Source organism: Rhinatrema bivittatum, chromosome 6 (genome assembly GCF_901001135.1).
Source record: "Rhinatrema bivittatum chromosome 6, aRhiBiv1.1, whole genome shotgun sequence".
Classification (NCBI taxonomy): Eukaryota; Metazoa; Chordata; class Amphibia; order Gymnophiona; family Rhinatrematidae; genus Rhinatrema; species Rhinatrema bivittatum.
This window is the reverse complement of record NC_042620.1, coordinates 202,671,514-202,692,783: the sequence shown is the minus strand read 5'-3', so window position 1 is coordinate 202,692,783 and position 21,270 is coordinate 202,671,514. Positions and strand designations below refer to the sequence as shown.

The following is a 21,270-nucleotide window of genomic DNA, read 5'->3' as shown; positions in this document are numbered from 1 at the left end:
GTTGCAATAGTCGATTTTCGACAATATGATGGCTTGCAGCACCAAACGGAAGTCACGGAAGTGAAGGAGTGGTTTCAGATTTCTAAGGACTTGCAGTTTGTAAAAGCATTCCTTTGTGGTGTTAACAAATTTTTTTAGGTTAAGCTGGTTATCCAGGAGTATATGCCTAGGTCTCTCACGAAAGGTGAGTGATTTAAATTTAATTTGGCTGATTGAGAAGATATTGGTGAGTTGAGATGGGTGTTGTTGTCTAGAGAGATGAAAAGAATCTCTGTCTTGTTGGTATTGAGGACTAGGTTAAGACTGGCGAGAAGGTGATTGATTGAAGACAGTTGTTCCAGTGGATCAGGGTTTTATGAAGAGATTTTGTGATCGGGATGAGTATTTGTACATCGTCCGCGTAGAGATAATGAGTTAGCCTTAGATTTGTGAGAAGGTGGCAGAGCGGGAGAAGGTAGATATTGAAAAGGGTGGGAGGCAAAGAAGATCCTTGGGGGACTCCCAGGTTGGAGCGAACGGGGGGAGATTCTTTGCTGTTGATCCTAACCTTGAAGAACCTGTTACACAGGAAAGATTTAAACCAATTGAGTGCAGTTCCCTTTATGCCTATGTCTGAGAATTGATCTAATAGGATTGCATGGTTCACCGTGTCAAAGGCAGCGGAAAGATCTAGTAGCGCCAGCAGATATGGTTGTTTTTTTTCCAGGTTTAAAAGTATGGTGTCCGTGAGAGTTATAAGGAGGGTTTCTGTGTTTAAAGATTTGCGGAAGCCATACTGAGAAGGGGAGAGAATGTTATGTTCATCTAGGTATTCCGAAAGTTGTTTGTTTATGATTTTTTTCATAATTTTAGCAATCAGAGGCAGGTTGGCTATCGGGCGGAAATTGGCTGAGTTCTCTGGGGACAAGTTTAGGGTTTTTTTAGTAGAGGTTTTAGAATAGCGAGCTTTAGCTGGTCTGGGACTAGACCTTGAGCTAAGCAGCAATTTATGATTTCCACGATTGGCTTTGAGATGGTATTTGGGATTTTGATGAGAAGGTTAGACGGTATTGGGTCGGATGGATGTGAGGCAGGTTTCAGTTTTTGAGAATATTTTCTATCTCCAGCGATGATGTGGACTCAAAAGCTTCAAAAATTGAATTTTTTGGAGGCGAGGGCGAGAGAGGGAGAGTAGAAAAGAAATTGGCTGTTGTAAGGGGGGTCGATTAGGTTGGTGATTTTTTTCTTGAAGTATATGGCGAGTTCTGAGGCTTTGTTTAGTGCTTGGTCATCTGGAATGATAGGTGGGGAAGGTTTGGTGAGTGCTGCGACATGAAAACAGAGCTTTCGAGTCAAAGATGAAGTGGTGGATTTTTTTTTTACGAAAAAATCTTTCTTTGCTCTGAGGATGGCGATCCTGTATGAGTTTAGGAGGGATTTGTAAGCAGCTAGTGTAGAGATGGAGGGATTTTTCCACCATCTGTGTTCTTTACTTCTAAGGTCTTGTTTGAGTGACTTCAGTTCAGGGGTGAACCATGGTTTCCTGTTGTCCGGAGCAGGTTGTAGAACTTTAGTGATGGTTGGGCAGGTCTGGTCTGCAACTTTGTCGGTGATACTGATCCAGGAAGTGGTGGCTGTACTTGCGTCTGAAAGGTCGAGTTGGGTTAAATTCCTTAGAGAGCTGATTGCTGAGGTAGTCCAATGGGCAGGGTTTTCTGAATTGGATTGTTGTTTTAGGGAAGGATTGGGGAGGGTGATCTTTGATCTCCAGCATCGTGGAAATGATCTGGTGGACCGACCAGGGGACAGGAGAGCTAATGGGCTTGGAGGAAAGAGAGATACCTTCATTGATGAAAATAAGGTCCAGTGTGTGGCCCGCTTTATGAGTTATGATTTACAGACAACCAAGACCTCACCCAGTGGAAAGCGGAGTACTGGTAGAAAAGACTGTGCAGAACTGTTTGTCCAAGGGTACTGTATCTTCGGGACATACTGTCCAGATAAAAGTGGGATATGACTGTCTGAATAGATGACTAGGTATCAGCTTTGCAGAAGTCTTCAATATAACTGGCCCTCAAATAAGCCACGGAGGTTGCCATGGTTTGTACTTGATGAGCCTTGAGAGAATCTGTAAACTGCAACTTGTCCGTTTTATTCACCATTCCTTTTCTAATAATTCCCAACATTCTGTTTGCTTTTTTGATTGCTGCAGCACACTGAACCGACGATTTCAATGTGTTATCCACTATGACGCCTAGATCTCTTTCTTGGGTGGTAGCACCTAATATGGAAACTAACATTGTGTAACTATAGCATTGGCTATTTTTCCCTATATGCATCACCTTGCACTTATCCACATTAAATTTCATCTGCCATTTCGATGCCCAATTTTCCAGTCTCACAAGGTCTTCCTGCAATTTATCACAATCTGCTTGTGATTTAACTACTCTGAACAATTTTGTATCATCTGCAAATTTGATTACCTTGCTCGTCCTATTTCTTTCCAGATCATTTATAAATATACTGAAAAGTAAGGGACCCAAATAGATCCCTGAGGCACTCCACTGCCCACTCACTTACACTGAGAAAATTGACCATTTAATCCTACTCTCTGTTTCCTGTCTTTTAGCCAGTTTGTAATCCACGAAAGGACATCGCCACCTATCCCATGACTTTTTACTTTTCCTAGAAGCCTCTCATGAGGAACTTTGTCAAACGCCTTCTGAAAATCCAAGTACACTACATCTACCGGTTCACCTTTATCCACATGTTTATTAACTCCTTCAAAAAAGTGAAGCAGATTTGTGAGGCAAGACTTGCCTTGGGTAAAGCCATGCTGACTTTTTTTCCATTAAATCATGTCTTTCTATATGTTCTGTGATTTTGATATTTAGAACACTTTCCACTATTTTTCCTGGCACTGAAGTCAGGCTAACCGGTCTGTAGTTTCCCGGATCGCCCCTGGAGCACATTTTGAATATTGGGGTTACATTAGCTATCCTCCAGTCTTCAGGTAGAATGGATGATTTTAATGATAGGTTACAAATTTTTACTAATAGGTCTGAAATTTCATTTTTAGTTCCTTCAGAGCTCTGGGGTGTATACCATCCGGTCCAGGTGATTTACTACTCTTCAGTTTGTCAATCAGGCCTACCACATCATCTAGGTTCACTGCGATTTGGTTCAGTCTATCTGAATCATTACCCATGAAAACCTTCTCAGGTACGGGTACCTCCCCAACATCCTCTTCAGTAAACACCGAAGCAAAGAAATCATTTAATCTTTCCACGATGGCCTTATCTTCTCTATCTACCCGACCTTGTCCTGTTTGGTTTGAACCGGACTCCCAGATAGTCTAGTGACTGGGAGGGCTGTAGGCAGCTCTTGGCTGTATTCGCAACCCACCCGAGCACTTGTAGTAGATTCTTGAATCTGGTGGTCACGTGGCGACTCTCCTCCGGAGACTTTGCCCTGATCAGCCAATCGTCCAAGTAAGGATGTACCAGAACTCTTTCTTTCCTCAGTGCTGCCGCCACTACCACCATAATTTTGGTGAAGGTTCTGGGAGGAGTAGCTAGTCTGAAGGGTAGCGCTCGAAATTGATAATGATTGCCCAATATTGCAAAGCACAGGAAGCGCTGGTGGTCCTGATGGACCAGGATGTGAAGGTAGGCTTTGGATAGGTCCAGGGAGGTTAAGAATTCTCCCAGTTGTATTTATTTATTTATTTAGAAGCTTTTATATACTGATGAACATTGGGAACATCTCATCGGTTCACGATAAACAGAATGCAGCTAACAGAGCTTTACAGTGAAACAGAGAACAATATGCATAAAATTATATTAAAATTAAAATCATAGATGGATTGTTCCACCATTATAACGGAGCGTAGGGTTTTCATGCGGTACCTTCAGGCAACGGTTGACGGCCTTGAGGTCCAGGATGGGAATGTTCCTTCTTTCTTGTGAACAATAAAATAGATAGAATAGTGGCCAGTATTTTGTTGAGACATGGACCTCGGAGCTATTGCCTTCACGCTGAGTAGTCTTGTTAGTGTGGTTTCCACTGCAAGTCTCTTGGAGTGGGAGTGGCATGGTGATTTCATAAATTTGACTGGGGGATGCTTTGGAATTCCAGGGAGTACCCCTCTCAAATGATAGTTAGGACCCACTTGTCCGATGTTATCTCGACCCATCTTTGGTAGAAGAGGGTAAGTCTGCCCCCTAGGTCTTCTTCCTAGGTCTGCGTCTTCTCATTGTGGGGTATGGCCAGAGCCTGCCCCTGAGCTTGCTCCTCTCTTGATGTGCCTGTTCCGAAAGGACTGAGACCTTCCTGAAGGACGAGGTGCTTGGGACTGTGTGTTCTTGTAAGGTTTAAAATGCTGCGATCTTCTACCCTTGGTTCTTCTGGGGGAGGAGCGCTGATATGTTCTTTTGTTCCTGTCTTCAGGTAATTGGGGTACTGGGGATTCACCCCATTTGTTGGCTAACTTCTCTGGTTCGCTCCCGAACAGGAGAGATCCTTTAAAAGGCATTTTTGTGAGGTTCACTTTAGAAGTCGTGTCAGCCGACCAATTTCAGAGCCATAATTGTCTTCTGGCTGCCACTGCAGCAGCGACACCCCTAGATGATGTGCGCACAAAGTCTGCGGTAGCATCGGTGAGAAAGGAGACCGCAGGTTCCATCACTTCTCCGGGCGTGGTAACGTCTCTGGAGAGGATGAAACAGTAATGTGCCACCAATGCGCAGCAGGAAGCAATTTGTTGCATCATTGCTGAAACAAAGGACTGCTTAAGGATGGCTTCCAGCCTTCTGTCTTGGGCATCCTTCAGTGCCGCTCCTCCCTCCATAGGGATCGTCGTGTGTTTTGAGAATGCACAGATCATAGTGTCCACTTTAGAGAAGTGTAGAAGTTCCTTACCCTTGGGTTCCAGCGGGTACAGGGCTTCTAGTACCCGTTCCCCTTTAAAACTGTCCTCTGGAGCATTCCATTCCAGGTCAATCAGTTCCTTGATGGGCTCCAACACAGGAAAATAGCATGAGGCTTTATAGAGGTACACCAACATGGGATTATTTTTTTGGTTCCGTGTCATAGTTTGGGACACGAGGGCTGGAAATTTGTCCGTGTGGAAGAAACGGAGCATGGTACGGTATGGCTCCATCCCTGGGGGGATTTCCCCTTCTTAACAGGGAGTCTGTTTCCTTATCTGACGTGTCTGGATCCCCATCCGGGAGGCTCTTGGTTAGGAGAGGCATTTCTCGAGAGCCTTGGGAGGTGTTGGGGAGGGCTTGTGCTTCTGTCAGAGCTTGAGTCAAGTGGACAGCCGGGGCTGGTTGTGCCTGGACAAAGGTTTGCAGCCCTTTAAAAAAATTCCATCCAGGAGAAGGTTCCTGGGGCCATGTTGATACCAGGAGGGACTGTAGTGGAAGCCCCGGAAGAAATTTCCTGTCGGGGTGCCGAGTTGGAAATACTTAGGTCCGGGGTGCCATCATTATTTGTTCCGGATCCCTCTCCTGGCTGTGGGAAGTCTTGATTTGGTTCTCCCTGGTTCTGTTCACACTGTTGGCACAGGAGGGATTCTAATTCAGGCTGCGCAGATCTCAAGTGGCAGGCTGGGCAAAGGAAGGGTCCCTTGGCCTTCTTGGATGGTGGTGCCATTGTGCGCGTCTAGGGCTTAAAAACCCGTCCGTGCGAGAGTTATGCACGTGGATGCGCTTAGTTGTGCACGTCGGGAACGCAGAAGTTATGCGTACTGTGGTCGCACAAGTTGTGCATGCGGGCGGCGGGCTTTGTGCGCACAGCACAGTTATTTGCGCAGTTGTGCGTGCAGATAAGCGTGTATCCCTATGGATGCGCCTCGGGCTTCTGGCCTGCCCCACGTGTACCGATGGCGGTGGGCGGGGGGGGTGGAATGGCGCAGACGACCCTGGCAGCAAGATGGCGACCCCCCCAGAGGGTCTCCACGTGTGTGGACCCTCGCACCGGATCGGGGCCTAGCCAGAGGGAGGCTGCTCAACCCAATTTAAAACCTCGGAGGAAGATCGATACGGCTATTCGAGCCTTGGAGACCGGAGACTTAGAAGTAAAGATTTCTACCTTACCTGGCCTCGGCGCTTACCAGTCGCATGCCGGGCGGTCTCCAGCTGCAGGGGGAGAGGGGGATACCTTCACCGCCGCGCTCAAATCTGCACCCGCTGCCTATCAGCCACTCTGGGGGCTAAGTCCACGCAGGGAATCGGCAGTCGGATCAAGGCTCACCTCTGAGGGATATCGAAATCACCTCAGGAAAGGTCTCGACTGTGGGAGGGACAGTTAGGTTTCACTGCAGGAGAAGCGGGGCTCTATTCTTAGCAGGTAAATTTTCTTTCTTCTTAGTTGTAAATGTTACACTATTCTCTTTTGGATAGTGTCCGCATCTGCTATGGGAGATGGAGAAATAATGAAGAGCAAAGCATGCTGCACGGGTATATGTAGGCTGACGTCAGCTTTGAAATCTGACTCCGTTTCCCATCTGCTATCAGGAGAGCACAATACCCATTGGTCCTGAATCCATCTGGCTACATGCTAGGAAATCCCAATTTTACCAGTTCTTCCCCAGTTCACCCACTTAAAAGACAGGACTTACAAATCCTACTAGTTTAATAGCCTTCACTCCCCCCCCCCCCCCCCCCACCCTTAGCCCTGACTTTTAAAACCCAACAAATGTGCCCAGAAGTAAAAGTTACGCGGCAAGGGACTTTTTGTGCACTGGGTTACGTAAATAGTTACATGCACATCTCAGGTTTATGTCCCGCCCATGCCCCACCCCATTTGAAAACTTTTGATATGTGTACATATCTCAGTGGCTTTTAAAATCTGCTTGGTGAGCATAAGCCCAACTTATTCACACATCCCTTAATTAATGTGCATGCTGGGCTTTTATTTGAAAACATAAGCAAAAATAAAGAAACCAAGCAACACTGGTGTACATGGAGCTCTGATGAACACCAGATCAATCATAACCATCAATGACAGCTTTCATTTATATTATGTTCCCCCAACCCCTCTCCTTCAAACCCCACCCTCTGATAGACTGCACCCAAACTTCAACCAGAAAGCAAAGAGAATAATAACAAAGCAAAAGAATAACAACATACGAGCTGATCAAATCTTCCCTTATAAACAAAACTGCATACAGCATCAGGTAAAGTCACCCACCATTAAAGATAATTGACCACCATACCTCTCGCTTTAGGGGAGAGCGTTTGGATATACTTATTCTATATAGTTATGAACCTCATTTTACTTTTAAAAGATCTGGTAGTGTCCATATTCTCCATTTGCATTAAAGGATGCAAATTATTTCGCCACGCCTAATATGCATTAGTTCCACACCACACGGAAAGGATCACCTTTTTTCTTTTTTTTACCGGTAAACAAGCCTTATGCAAAACAAGGCAATCCCCTCTTCCCATATCAACAGATGCTTCCTTACAATCAAACAGCACTCCTTCCAGAGTCAAGGAAAGTGAGCACAGCAGAACATGTTGTAAATATTACTTCAATTTGTCCCAAAATGTTCGGAATACTGGGCACATCCAGAAATAATGACCCAAAGTATCCCTATCAGAAGAACATTTAAGACATACCCCAGAGGTTAAGAGCCCCGGCTCTAACCAGCCTAACTGAAGGCATGCAAGTCCTCAACAAAAACTTATATTTATTTATTTGTCGAGTTTTATATACCGTTGTTCGGTTTCGCCATCACAACGGTTTACAAAATTTCGATGTTTTTCAGAGTGTTCAAAAAATTCATGTGATTGTTTACATAGTTATTGAAGGCGTTAACCATTATATTTGTGTTTCTCTCAAAATAGCATTCCACACCAATCCCAGTATCCTGGCAAAAGCCTAGCTATCAAGGGACCTCAGGGGAGAGGGAGAGACTGACTAGCCATAAAGCCCTCACACTAGATAGGTATTTATATCTCTATGGGAGGCCCACCTAGTAACTCGAGGTGAGGTTTAGGTATTAGTGTAAGGGTTAGGGGCCACTTTGACATTCAAAGTGAGACGTACCAACAGAACAGTAGTCTCTAGTGAAGATTTGATGACCCTCAGAGTGAGGAAACTCACCCAAAGATGAGATTTGTGCAATGTTCTCTCAATCTAGCTTGATGTTACCCAGGTAGAGAGTCCATCAAGCTAGGTTGAGAGAACATTGCACAAATCTCATCTTTGAGTGAGTTTCCTCACTCCGAGTGTCATCACATCTTCGCTAGAGAGCACTGTTCTGTTGGTACGTCTCCCTTTGAACGTCAAAGTCGCCCCTAACCCCTACACTAATATCTAAACCTCACCTCGAGTTACTAGATGGGCCTCCCATAGAGATATAAATACCTATCTAGTGTGAGGGCAGTATGGCTAGTTAGTCTATCTCCCTCTCCCCCAGTGGTTGTATGTAGGAAATACCACATTTTGGTACTTATCTCAAAGTGCAAAATAGTTATCGCAATTTGCGGTAACTTAGCTCTTTGCATAGGTATGAGTGCAAATTGAGATAAACTGCCTATTACCATAAAACATGCCCCTTTTTCTATTGCAGGTGATATTTAGTGCATTTTGATAAATCCAGGCCATAGATTGCAAAGCAGAATAGTCCGCATGCAAAACAAAACACCAAAGATACCACCCACTGTTTCCCAGGTATGCAGGATATACAAAGTCGTGTGAAAAATTCAATCCCGCAAGTGATGCAATATGCAAGCTACATTATGATGCTCTAGTCTCGGTATCCCTAGACCCTCTTCCCTACACCTCCCCCAGTAGTTAATAGATTGACATACAGATTCGTTTTCTCCTCTAGAGAATCCTAGAGAGCATAGCATAATGTACATCCCTTCTCTGCAAATTGGTAAGACCTGCAACATATAAAGCCAGTTAGGCCATAGCACCATTTTAAAAAGATTAATATGCCCAGTTAAGGACAATGGCAGAGAATTTCATAATAAAAATGTGTCTTTCACATTTTTTAATAGAGGGAGCACATACAAGTCATAAAGTTGGGACAGGTCCAAAGTAAGAATTATACCCAAGTAACAACATTCGCCTATCTCAGAGGGAAGTCCCTTTCCCACACAGACTTCATTTGTTGAGAGCAGACCAATGCCTCTGATTTCTCCATATTAAGCTTAAAACCTGAGAAAGAACCAAATAAAGTAATCAATTTCAGCAACTCAGACAAGGGTTCCTGAGGCTTGGAAAGATAAACTAACAAATCATTAGCAAAAGCCACTACTTTAAATTCCTGATATCGAACAGGGATTCCTACTATCCTTTTATTTAACTGAATTGTACATAATAGGGGTTTCAAATTCAAAAGAAAAAACAGGGGTGACAATGGGCACCCCTGATGAGTTCTCTGTTGTATCTCAAATTCCTACGTAAGTTGCCCATTAATCAAAACTTGCGCTTTGGGAGAAGAATATAATTTCACCACATTAAAAAAAAATCCTATAATCTCAAATTCCTTCAGTACTAAAAACAGATAATCCCAATCCACCCTGTCAAATGCTTTTTCAGCATCAAAACTGACAAGAAGACAAGGGATATAGGAGTTGCTTACCTGTAACAGATGTTCTCCTAAAACAGCAGGATTTCATGTACCAAGACTGCCACGATCTTCTTAGGAGGCTCCATGAACTGAAGAATCTCAAGCATTTTATGCGTGGCATCTTCTTCAATCCTGAGAAATTCTGCAAAGGTTAAGTTCTCAGGCGTGGACTTCTTTCGCTCCTCTGGAGGAGAAGGGTCTGATGGGAGACCTCATCCTTACTGTGTACCACAGGGGATGGGGCCCTAGATGCTCAGCCGACATTCCAAGGTGCAGGCAACGATAGAACTAGATGGGGGATTATCAGCTTTAGTTAAGCTTCCTCCTCGGAGGAACCAATGACTACCACTGTATTGTAGGGGGAGGCCTTGGTGCCCCACCGGGCACTGGTGCCACCCTGGGAACAGAAGCCAGCTGGGTTGGTAAAGCACCGATGAGCACATTGAGCTTCTCCAAAAGTGGAATGAGCACAAGTGGCACTGGCTACGGTCCCACGGGACCAAAGCCCTGCAGTGCCTGCTCCATTGCTAGAAGGATTTGATGCTCCAGCTCCTCCTCAAATGTTGTCTCTGCCAACACTGACTGGGGGGAGGGGGGGAAGGAGGGGTGGCCAGATTTTCCTTGGAGCCACAAGAGGAATCGGTGACTGGTACAAGGACCGGTGAAGACCGTCGCGGTCATCGATGGATGTTTGGAGTTCCTTGCCATGGAATCGCTTCAGGGGCATTGTGGCAAAAGCCAGTGTCCCCCTGTGTCTGGTACCATGTATTGATGGGGACCAGTGTTGATGCTTCTTGGTCTTCCCATGATGTACAGCTCAATATTTCCCCAGTGCTGAGGTCAGGAACGATGAACCTGACGTCCTTGACCTGACAACAGTTGGTCTCCAGCATCCCTATCCACCGGCGACCTCAATGGAACCGATGGTCCCGCCACTGTCGATGGTGTGGTGTCCACTGGTGTGGCTCCAGGGTCCTCCGATGCTGATAAATCAGACATCTTCGACCCGAAATGATTGTCCATCTTGTGAAGTTGAAGCAGATGTCCCTTTGGAGTCATCTGGAAGCACAAGCGGCAACCCCGGACGTCATGTGATGCCCCCAGGCAGAGGATGCAAACCTAATGAGGAACAGCGATCAACATGGTCCTCGGGCACTGGGAGCATAGGCGGAAACCAGACGCGGCAATGATAGAGCAAAACAAAATGGGAAAAACAGGGAACAATGGCAGCGGGCATCCATGGAAGACAGGCACCGAGGCACCACCACCATGGAGGGAACCGACCATGAAAGGAAACCTACCTGAATGCTGAAAACCCTGACTGGGGACAACCACAGGGAGGAACCCGGCGATGGACCGAAGAAAAGACAGTGAAAACACAAAAAATGAAGTTTTTCACAAGGCAAAAAAACCAAACATTTTAGAGTTCAATCAAACCGCGAGGCTCACAGATCTGCAGCATAAAAGACTGAAGAGGGTCCCCGCATGAATGTGTAGTATAGGGCATGGTGGGCATGCTCAGTGTACCTAGTCAAAGTTTCTAGAAACTGACATAAGTTTTCCGCATCAGGCTCCATCTGATGATGTTACTGTGTGTGAGGACTACCATCCTGCTTGTCCTCAGAGTACAGCAGCCCCAAGGGTGGGTAACGTTTGCTCAAAAGCTTTACTAAAAAGGTCTTGAAGAGTTGCCTGACTCAGTGCATGACATGGTTAATGTTATCCATTTGTGTAGCTCATTGGATCTAGTTCTTCAACAGAAAATGGAATAAATTATGGCTGACTTTTGATCCGTTATGTTCAAATATTATAAATGTTATTGTATAACGTTTTAAGAATTGCTATATACCAAAACAGATTTCTAAATGTACAGTACCTTTAATGTTCTAGTTGGAGCCCAGCCAGTTCCATCAATTGAATGCTCTCTTAGTAAACTGAAATAGACAGGCAAACACATGTTAAATGACTATTCATTATAGAGAACAGAAAATTACTTCAGACTGCTGATTTACTGAAAATACTGGACATGGCCAAACATTTGAATGTTAATTTGCAATTCTTTTAGTTCAAAAGATGTTAATGTGCATCGCAAACCCCCCCCCCCCCCCTAAAAAACCCCCAAAACAAAACAGTGCATGACCCATACCACTTTTCTCATTTTTGTATGTCTATTGGAACAGATGTTTAACAGAGCTACAACAAATTCTGAAATGTTAAAACAGAACTCCAGCAAAGCTTCCATAAAGGGCAGAACTTGATGCAGGTCAATGCCTGACATCAATTCCTTTTCCAGGGGTATTTCTAGTTTCCATTCCTGGAAATGGTGGATGAACACCAAAGAGGCTTGCTCCTTAGAGAGCTCCTTCGTAAGCAGCAAGGGAGGAATATAATTGATATTTTTTTTGCTTTATACATTTTGCTGTTGATAACTTGTTGCTTTTTTGGTAGGCATTGTTTAATGTTTCAGATGAAAAAGGGGTAGAGGGGGAAAAGGGTTTCCCAGAAAATGTTGTTAATTTAGGTTATTAGTGGTGGCCCAACTTAAGATCAGTTCAAAGAACTAGCTATGTTATTAATCAATGCCAGGACAGTTATAGGCAAATCTGTTACTATTGATGATTTAATATTAGAAAAAGGGGCAGATATAAATTATATCTACAAATGTAGTTAAAACAACATGTGAGGATAGGGCTTTCTTAACTTTGTCCCCTAGGTTATTTGACCTTCTATTAAACAAGGTTAAGAGGAGATGGTGTAGCAGCTATTTATTGTTCTTTCCTTCCCCTAGTTACAGACCATTTTCCCCAACCTGCAGGTTATGTTTTCCTGTTTTCCCATGTTCTAATTTCAGTTACTGTTCCATGTAAAGGCCTTTTTGCCTATCAGTTCTAAGTTAACTGTAAACCTATACGATGTGCAAACGGTTATCGATATATAAAAAATGTTAAATAAATAAATAAAAATAAATGTTATGGCCGCCGGCCGCAGCGGTCCACAACCGGGACCGGCCACTCACCCGCAGCGTCGAGCTGCCTCCAAGGCTCCTGCTGTTATGGCCGCCGGCTGCGGCAGTCCGTGACCGGGGCCGGGCAGCCATCCCCGACGCTCTCTTCGCGGCCGTTGCTGCTACTGAGGCCTGGCCGCATGGCTTCCTTCCTGACGGGCTGACTCCTCCCTCTCCAGGTCTGCCTAGAGTTGTGCGCGCGGCTGAAGACTAAATTTAAAGGGGCCACGACAGGAAGTTGTCGTGGCTCCTCCCTGTGACTCCTCCTTGAGTTCCTGTATATAAGGTAAGGTCTGCTCCTCAGACCTTGCCTTGGTATTGTGGCTCCTAGTCAGTTTTGGTTCCTGAGCTCCGAGCTCCTGTCTTGATCCTGGTCCCCGCTGTTGGTCTGCTTCGGTCTTATTCCTGTACTTCTGATCCCAGCTTCAGCTTCTCCTCTCTCGTTGGACTGATTCTCTTGGCTTGACCCTTGGACCAGCTTCTGACCATTCTCCTGGTTTCGACCACTGGGCCGGCTTCTGACCATTCTTCGGCCTCGACTCCGGGACTGGTTTACGACCTTGCTGGAGACGCCAGCTGTCTGGATTCCACGACCTGCAGTAGGCGCCTGCATTCAGACCTAATCTTCAGTGATTCACCTAAGTCCAAGCGGCCCAGGTCCCTACGGGCTTCCAGTGGCGAAGTACCTGTTCAACTTCTGCTTTACCCGGCCTTGCCTTCCGACGGTAGGAACCTAAGAGGGTTTATTCTCTCCTAAGTAACGCTAACCCTACCTCGGACTAAGGGTCCACCTCCAGGTCCGTAACAGGTTTTTTTTTTTTTTTTTAATTTAAAAACTTTTATATACCGCTTATTCACAAGTAGAGGTCTAGGCAGTCTACAAGCACAATACTGGATGGTAAATAAAAAAACAAAACTTTAAAAACATAGAAAATAGAAGATAAAACTGAAAATAAAATAGGGTTAAGGATAAAATCAAATTAAGTATAAGATTAAATAAGAACATTGACTAAACAAATTGACTAAATAGGCAGCTGAATAATTGAAGAGAGTAGTTATGCAGACATTATTCTGGGCTATTAAGCTGAAAGGTAATAGAGCATAAATAAGTTTTTAGTTTTTTCTTAAATTCTTTTGGATTGGTTATAAGTCTTAATGTGGTCGGAATGGAGTACCAGAGCAAGGGAACCGCCATGGAAAAGGTGTGTTTTCTGGTAATTTCTAATCTGTCAATTTTGGCCATCGGGACTGTGGGAAGATATTTATTGATTCATCTTAAGTGATGCCGAGGCTGGTGCATAACCAAATGGAAGATGGATTTTGGATTAAGTTGAAAATTAGTGTTAGAATTGTATAATGAATGGCACCAATGGAGGTTAGAGAGAAAAGAAAAAAATATGTTCTTTCATTTTGGTATTTGTTAAGAGGCAAGCTGCAGAATTTTGTATAAGTTGAAGTGGACGGATTGTTGATTCGGGAAGTCCAATATATAAAGAATTGCAATAGTCTAGATCTGAAAGAACGAGAGCTTGAAGTACAGTTCTGAAAGCTGCTGGAAAGAGAAGAGGTTTAAGACTTTTTAGAAGGTTCAATTTGTAAAATGAGGTTTTTACTAGTTTAGATATGTTGTCTGACATGGATAGTTTAGAATCTACAATGATGCCTAAATTCTGTGCATGGGTTACAATGAGAATTTGGTGATTATTAAATGTAAGATGCGATGGGGGACCACATGGTGAGTTAGGAATAGTGTACAGATGTTATCAATTCAGTTTCTGCAGCATTTAGTTTTAATCTATTGTGAGACAGCCAAGTTTTTATAGAGAAAGTATGATTCCAGGAAGAAGAATATGGAATGAGTAGTTGTATGTCATCTGCATAGATCTTGAAATCTATGCTTAAACCAGTTAGTATATGACATAGTGGAAGAAGATAAATGTTAAATAGCATTGTGGATAGACAAGAGCTTGAGCGACCCCAGTTGTGGTGGTATACCAGTCGGAGTGGTAAGAGCTTAGATTAATTTGTTGAGAACGACTGAATATGAAGGAATTGAACCATTGAAGGACAGTATCTCGAAGTCCTATAAATTGTAGACTAGCAAGGAGTAAGTTATGATTTAAGGTATCAAAGCTGTGGAGAGGTCAAGGAGAATTATGATAAAGTTGGTGTTTGCGTCAAAGCCACAAATGATTGTCGGAAGCCGTATTGATTTTGATTTATGATATTATTGTCAATGATGTATTTGGTTAGTTGGTGAAGGATGGTTGATTCAATTACTTTAGTGAGGGTAGGCAATGAGGCTAATGGGCAAGATCAAAAGGGTTGGTTGTTTTTTTCTTAGATATGGGTGTAAGAGGTTTGTTTGAGAATGTTGGGGGATGTTCCTGTTAAGTGATAAGTTAACTAATTGAACTATGGATGATGGGAAATCTCGTGTGTCCTTTAAAAGTTGGCCTGGACATGGACTTTATTATGAATTTGAAACTTTCAGTTTGGTGAGCAAGCGGGATACAGTATAAGCATCAATTTCAGAAAAGGTGAGCCATGAGCACGAAAGTGGAGGAAGATTTATTTTTGGAATGGGCAAATGTGAGAATTCTGAGGAAATGTTAAGTAATTTTTCCTGAAAATTATGAGCAATTTTAGAACATAGGTCATTAGGTTATTTATTTATTTAATGTCTCTTATATACCGATGTCCGTTCGCACATCGCATCGGTTCACAGTAAAACATGAACTTTATGGGCGAAGCCCTTACAAAGAACAGATAAATACAGTTAACTTTAGGGCATAGCCCTTAACAAAACCAGGGAAGCAATACACTGGAGGGGGGGTATTGATTTACATACTATAACCTATATATATGTGTATATATATATATATATATATATATATATATAAGGTTATAAATGCCTATTTAAAAAGCTAGGGGTCCAAGACTATTTAGGCATTATGGTGGGCTACCATCTTCCTGGCAATACAGCACATTATTTGAAGAATCTAATTGGTCTATTGCTGAGCTACTTATATCAGCACCCAGACATTGTTATTAGAGGCACTGACCTGTACTTGGATGACTCTTCATGTGATTAGTCTCAAGACTATCTTCGCTGTGTCAGTCTTTTGACTTTCATAGTAGTTTAATATTATCCATAATGTAGAATTTTTTTAGCCTAATATTTGCTCCCAAGAAAATGAGATTACTGGGATGGCTAATGATCTGTCATGTAACACCGCAGTGCTATCCCTAACCCTGTGGCCACTCAGAGGGTTTTACCAAGCACTGCACAGGCCCACCTGCACACATGCTCCTACACTGGCAACCTTCCACCTACCAACTGGGTTCTGCTTGCCTCCAGGCAAGTTCCCCAACCGCAAACTATCCCCTCATGGTTTATAGGGATACTGGGACCCCACACAACCCAAGGGTCACAGAGTTCCTAGAAAAAGATGCACAGACCAAATACACACAATACCGGGATTGCTAATCAGTACAAGACAGACAGAGCTTATTATCTGTTAAGTTTATTAACGAAATGTAGGAACAGTGAATGGAAAAAACATTACATTTGCTATCAGGAACAGGTAAAAGAACAAGGATTAAACAGTGAACAAGGATTAAACAGTAGAAACTAAACACTTTTCATCTACTTAATCTAGTGCCCGGGGAGGTCAGGAAACAGGCTGTTCACAGAAGCTGAACAGGGCCTCAGCAGAGAGACCTGCTCTCGCTGTACTTCCAAGCTGAGACTAGGGAGTTCCAGCACCAGTTATCTGTCTGCAGGGCCTTTCGACTAGTGATGGATTTTGCACTGAAGAATGTTTCAGTCTTACATGTCCTTGGGGCTGCTGAGAAGTGTATGCTGTTCAAGTTTCCTGCTCAATGAAGGCAGCACTCAAAGTCTATGCTTAAACTACAGTGTAGAGGTCAAATACCACCTGCAGCCAAGACAGAGGAAATGAGTTCTCTGGGAAAAAGGTGTCACAGGCAGAATAATAAGTTACACAGCATGTAAAACCCCTGTCTTGCACACCCATGTCTCTTGGTCGGACCATTACCGTATTTTTCGCTCCATAAGACGCACCTGACCATAAGACGCACCTAGGATTCAGAGGGGGAAAATTAAAAAAAAAAAAAATTGTGCTAAACCGGCTCTGCGTCTGGGCGTCTTATGGAGCAAATTAGGGGAGTGCATAGCTTTTTTTTTTCTCCCCATTTTGTTTTCGGGTCTGGGGAGGGCCATTTCGGTCCACTCCCCAGATCAGAAAACTTTTCTTTCTCTGGGAACCCCCAAACCCCCCCCATCCCAACCCTTTAAATTAACAACCTCCATCCCCCTGACCCCCCAAGACCTGCCGAATTAATTTCCTGCAACCCCCCACCCTCCTGACCCCCCCAAGACCTGCCAAACGTCCCTGGTGGTCCAGCGGGGGTCCAGTAGCGGTCCGGGAACGATCTCCTGGGCGTGAGCCGTCGGCTGCCAGTAAACAAAATGGCGCCGACGGCCCTATGCCCTCACTATGTCACTGAGACCGGCCGCTGCTATTGGTCGGTCTCAGTGACATAGTGAGGGCATAGGGCCGTCGGCGCCATTTTGTTTACTGGCAGCCGACGGCCCTATGCCCACACTATGTCACTGAGACCGACCAATAGCAGCGGTCGGTCTCAGTGACATAGTGTGGGCATAGGGCCGTCGGCTGCCAGTAAACAAAATGGCGCCGACGGCCCTATGCCCTCACTATGTCACTGAGACCGACCGCTGCTATTGGTCGGTCTCAGTGACATAGTGAGGGCATAGGGCCGTCGGCGCCATTTTGTTTACTGGCAGCCGACGGCCCACACCCAGGAGATCATTCCCGGACCCCCGCTGGACCACCAGGGACGTTTGGCAGGTCTTGGGGGGGGGGGTCAGGAAGGGGGGGGGTTGCAGGAAATTAATTTGTCAGGTCATGAGGGGGGGGGGTTGTAGGAAATTAAGTCGGCAGGTCTTGGGGGAGTCGGGGGGGGGTTTGTTAGATTTTTGTTTGGTTTTTTTTTTATATTCGCTCCATAAGACGCACATACATTTTCCCCCCACCTTTGGGGGAAAAAAAGTGCGTCTTATGGAGCGAAAAATACGGTATATTATAAAGTTTGCATAAGTATACCGTTATTCCTCTGTTCAGGGTTACAATATCCCTATGTACACCTACTCTAGAGGTAGAATTAACCTAGATTGTTTTGTCTTGTCAGTAAAGACCAGGCTCTAGATTTATCTAATGATATGTTATTTAGTAAATTTATGGAAAAGGTAATAAAATAATATGTTAAATTTGATTGCCCCAGCCAAAGTCCAGCAAACACATTCTACCAAACCTGCACTAAGGTATTTGGATGAGCTCTGTTCCATGAAATGAGAAAGCTGTTGTCTAGAATTACTGTGAAGGAAAACGCAAGCTACATTAAATGAACATTTGTTCATGGTACATGTAATTGGCTTCAAATAAATGAATTTGGCTGCAAAAAATATATCAATCTTCACTTTTACTAGCACAGAACAGTATTAGTGAACTTAGAGAGGTGAATGGGTTACTCTACCAATCTTCTAGAAAAGCTCATGGTTGATTCTCTATTGTAAAAAAAATAAAAATAAAAGCTGAAAAGGTGACTAGGAAGTACAGCAAAATCAAGGGAAAGCTAGGACCACAAATGCTTGTAAGTTTGGGCAATAAAATCCCAGACCTGCAGGCCCTAATGGTGGAGGCAAACCTGGACATTGTTGCTGTTATGGAGACATGGTTCACGGATTCTCATGATCGGGTTATGGCCTTTAAGTAAAGTACAGAAAGATTCCAAATGACCCCGTCAACTGATGAGCAGATTGTTAATACAAACAAGAAACATACTTTGAAATGTCTATAAACAAATGGTAGAAGTTTAAAAAAAATAAGATGGGAGAGTTAGAGTGTATAGCACTGAATGAAGAGGTAGATATAATTGACATCTCAGAGACCTGGTAGAAGGAGGAATATCAATGGGACACTATGATACCAGGGAACAAATTATATTGAAATGATAGATGGATCAAATTGGTGGAGGGGTGGCACTATATGTTAAAGAGAGCATTGAGTCAAACAGGATAAAAATTCTGCAGGAAACAAAATGCAATGTTGAATCTTTATGGCTAAAAATTCCAGGTGGAAAAGGGAATAAAATAGTAATGGGGGTGTATTACCATGTACCTGGCCAGAATGAACTAACAGATAATGAAATTCTAAAAGAAATTAAGGAAGTTAACAAAATAAGCAGCACATTAATAATGAGTGGGTAAATGTTACATCAGGACATTCTAGAGAAGTAGAGTTCCTATATTAAATAAATGACTGCTTCATGGAGCAGCTGGTACAAAAACCAACAAGAAGGGAAACTGTTTTAGACCTAGTCCTTAGTGGAACACAAGATTTGGTGAGAGAGGTAACAGGGTTGGAGTCACTTGACAATAGTGGTCATATCATCAAATTTAACTGGAGGGAGCACAAAAATGAAATCTACTATGACAGCATTTAACTTTCAAAAAGATGACTATAATAAAATGAGGAAAATGGTTAGGAAAAAACTGAAAGGAGCAATTGCAAAGACTAAGGGGCCGATGCAATAATCTTTGCGGAAAGCGGGTGCTGACTTTTCAGCCCCACTTTCTTAATGCACGCATGGCGCCCGCAAGGGGGGCGCCATGCAATTTGAAAATTAGGGGGTCGCGCTTGCTAACGTGGCCCGTCGAGGCTGCCGGTTATGAAGACCGACGCCGGTAAACTCGGCCTCTGTTTTCATAACCTGCCTGTCTGCCAGTAATGAAAACGGATGCTGAGTTTATCTGAGACGTACATTTATCTTTTTGCATTTGGAGTGAATGAGTAATAGCCTCATTCACATGCATTTTAACCTTGTGAATTGCTTCTTTTAGTTATTTCCTAACAAATTTCCTCATTTTACCATAGTCTCCCTTTTTATATTTAAATGCTACTGCAGTAATTTGTCTTAGTATTCATCCTCTAATGATTATGTGAAATATTATTACGTTATGATCACTGTTGCCAAGTAGCCATCACCTTTATCTCTTGCACCAGATCCTAAATTCCCACTTTCCTTGGTTCCATGACCAACTGCTGCAAGAAGCAGTCATGTTGGCTTTTACAACGAACCACCTCCCTTATTTGTCCTGATGTGTTATTTGCTCAATCAATATTAGCATAACTGAAGACTCCCATTATTACTGTTTTGCCCATTTTAATAGCCAGTGTAATCTCAAAGCACTTTACAGACTGTTTCTTTATCCTGACCAGAGGGGCAATAATATATCCATACTACTTATACTCTTCCCTTTTATCCTTGGGATTTTTTCCATAAGGATTCCAGAGTACAGTTTGTTTTCTCAAAACTTTTACCCTGCTTGACTATGCCATCCTTTACATATATGACACCCTCCACCAATTTTATCTGCTCTCTCTTATCAATATAATTTATACCCTGATATCACAGTGTCTCATTGGTTATCCTCCTTCACCAGGTGTTCAAGATACCTATTATGAATATATCTTCCTTTAGTGCCATACATTCTAAATGTCCAGTCTGATTTCTCAGAATTCTGACATTCACTTTCAGATATTTTAAAGTTGTTTTATATGAATTTCTGTTTTATATATGAAGCCACAACCTGATTATCACATAATACAAGCAGTTTGAAGTCAGTTCTATTTTTATTCAGCTTTTACAGCCACCTCTTTATCCGGACATTCTAACTTGCTTGGTTTGCCAGTATCCTTTGACGATACCTCCCTCCAAAGCAAGCACTTCTGAACAACTGTTCGCTTTCCCCCAAGTTTTAGCTTAAAAGCTGCTCTATCTCCTTTTCTAAAAGTTAGCAAAGCAACCTGGCTCCAATCTGGTTAAGGTTTAGCCTATCTTATCGGAATAGCTTCCTCCTCCCCAGCATGTTCCCTAGTTCCTAACAAATCCAAAACTCTCTTCCCTCCACTATTAACTCATCCATGTATGTCAGCGAGTCAAATGTCTCCTTCAAACTATGTGAGAACAATTTCCATGAGCTTTGATTTTCAGTACATACTACAAAAAAAATTAAATTAAATAAAAAAAAAAAATCCATTCATTTAAACAAAAATTACAAGCGGCTGCAATTATAGCAAAGACAACAGAGTCATTACCTTAAACAAATGTCTCCATTTTCTGTGATGTTTGGGTGCCAGATTCTAGTCAAGCATTTTACTTTTGGAGGCTGCCACAAAAAAAAAAAAAAATTATAAAAAAAAATCCTTCTTTAGCCAGAAATCATATCAAAAATCAGTGATTAGAAAATGTACTTTAAATGGCAGTACAGCTGGACACTTCTGAATATACTATGGGGTAACAAAAAGTAATTATGTATAGAGTGTTAATTTACACAGAAACCACAATAAATAAAAATAAATGCTCCAATGAACTTAGAGTCTCAGTTTCAACAGAGTAAGGCTAAATACCTTGCTTAACTTTGCACAGACGAGATGGGACGGGAACCTAAGTATCCTGGAAAGAAACCTTGTTGCTCCTCTACCTGCTAGATTACCAGACAACCTTATGTCCACTATTCAGAAGATAAAACCCTTTTATGGATGGACAGAAGAATCTAGAAGCTCGTCTACCACAAATTAATGAATAG

The 21,270-nt window shown here is 43.1% G+C and overlaps 1 protein-coding gene across 14 annotated transcripts in view; it reads right to left on the bottom strand.

Annotated features, from left to right (window-relative positions):
* Positions 1–21,270, bottom strand: part of UBE2F (ubiquitin conjugating enzyme E2 F (putative)) — a 283,299-nt gene that overhangs the window by 73,334 nt on the left and 188,695 nt on the right. For 13 of the 14 annotated variants that reach the window (XM_029606415.1, XM_029606417.1, XM_029606414.1 and 10 more), the window contains 2 exons: positions 20,780–20,850; positions 11,448–11,505 (listed from right to left, as the gene is read on the bottom strand). In XM_029606415.1, coding sequence (XP_029462275.1) covers positions 11,448–11,505; positions 20,780–20,850 — 129 coding nt within the window. Of the gene's footprint in view, positions 1–11,447; positions 11,506–16,079; positions 16,517–20,779; positions 20,851–21,270 lie in introns of those variants that run through there. The other variant, XR_003857446.1, reaches the window with a different exon arrangement.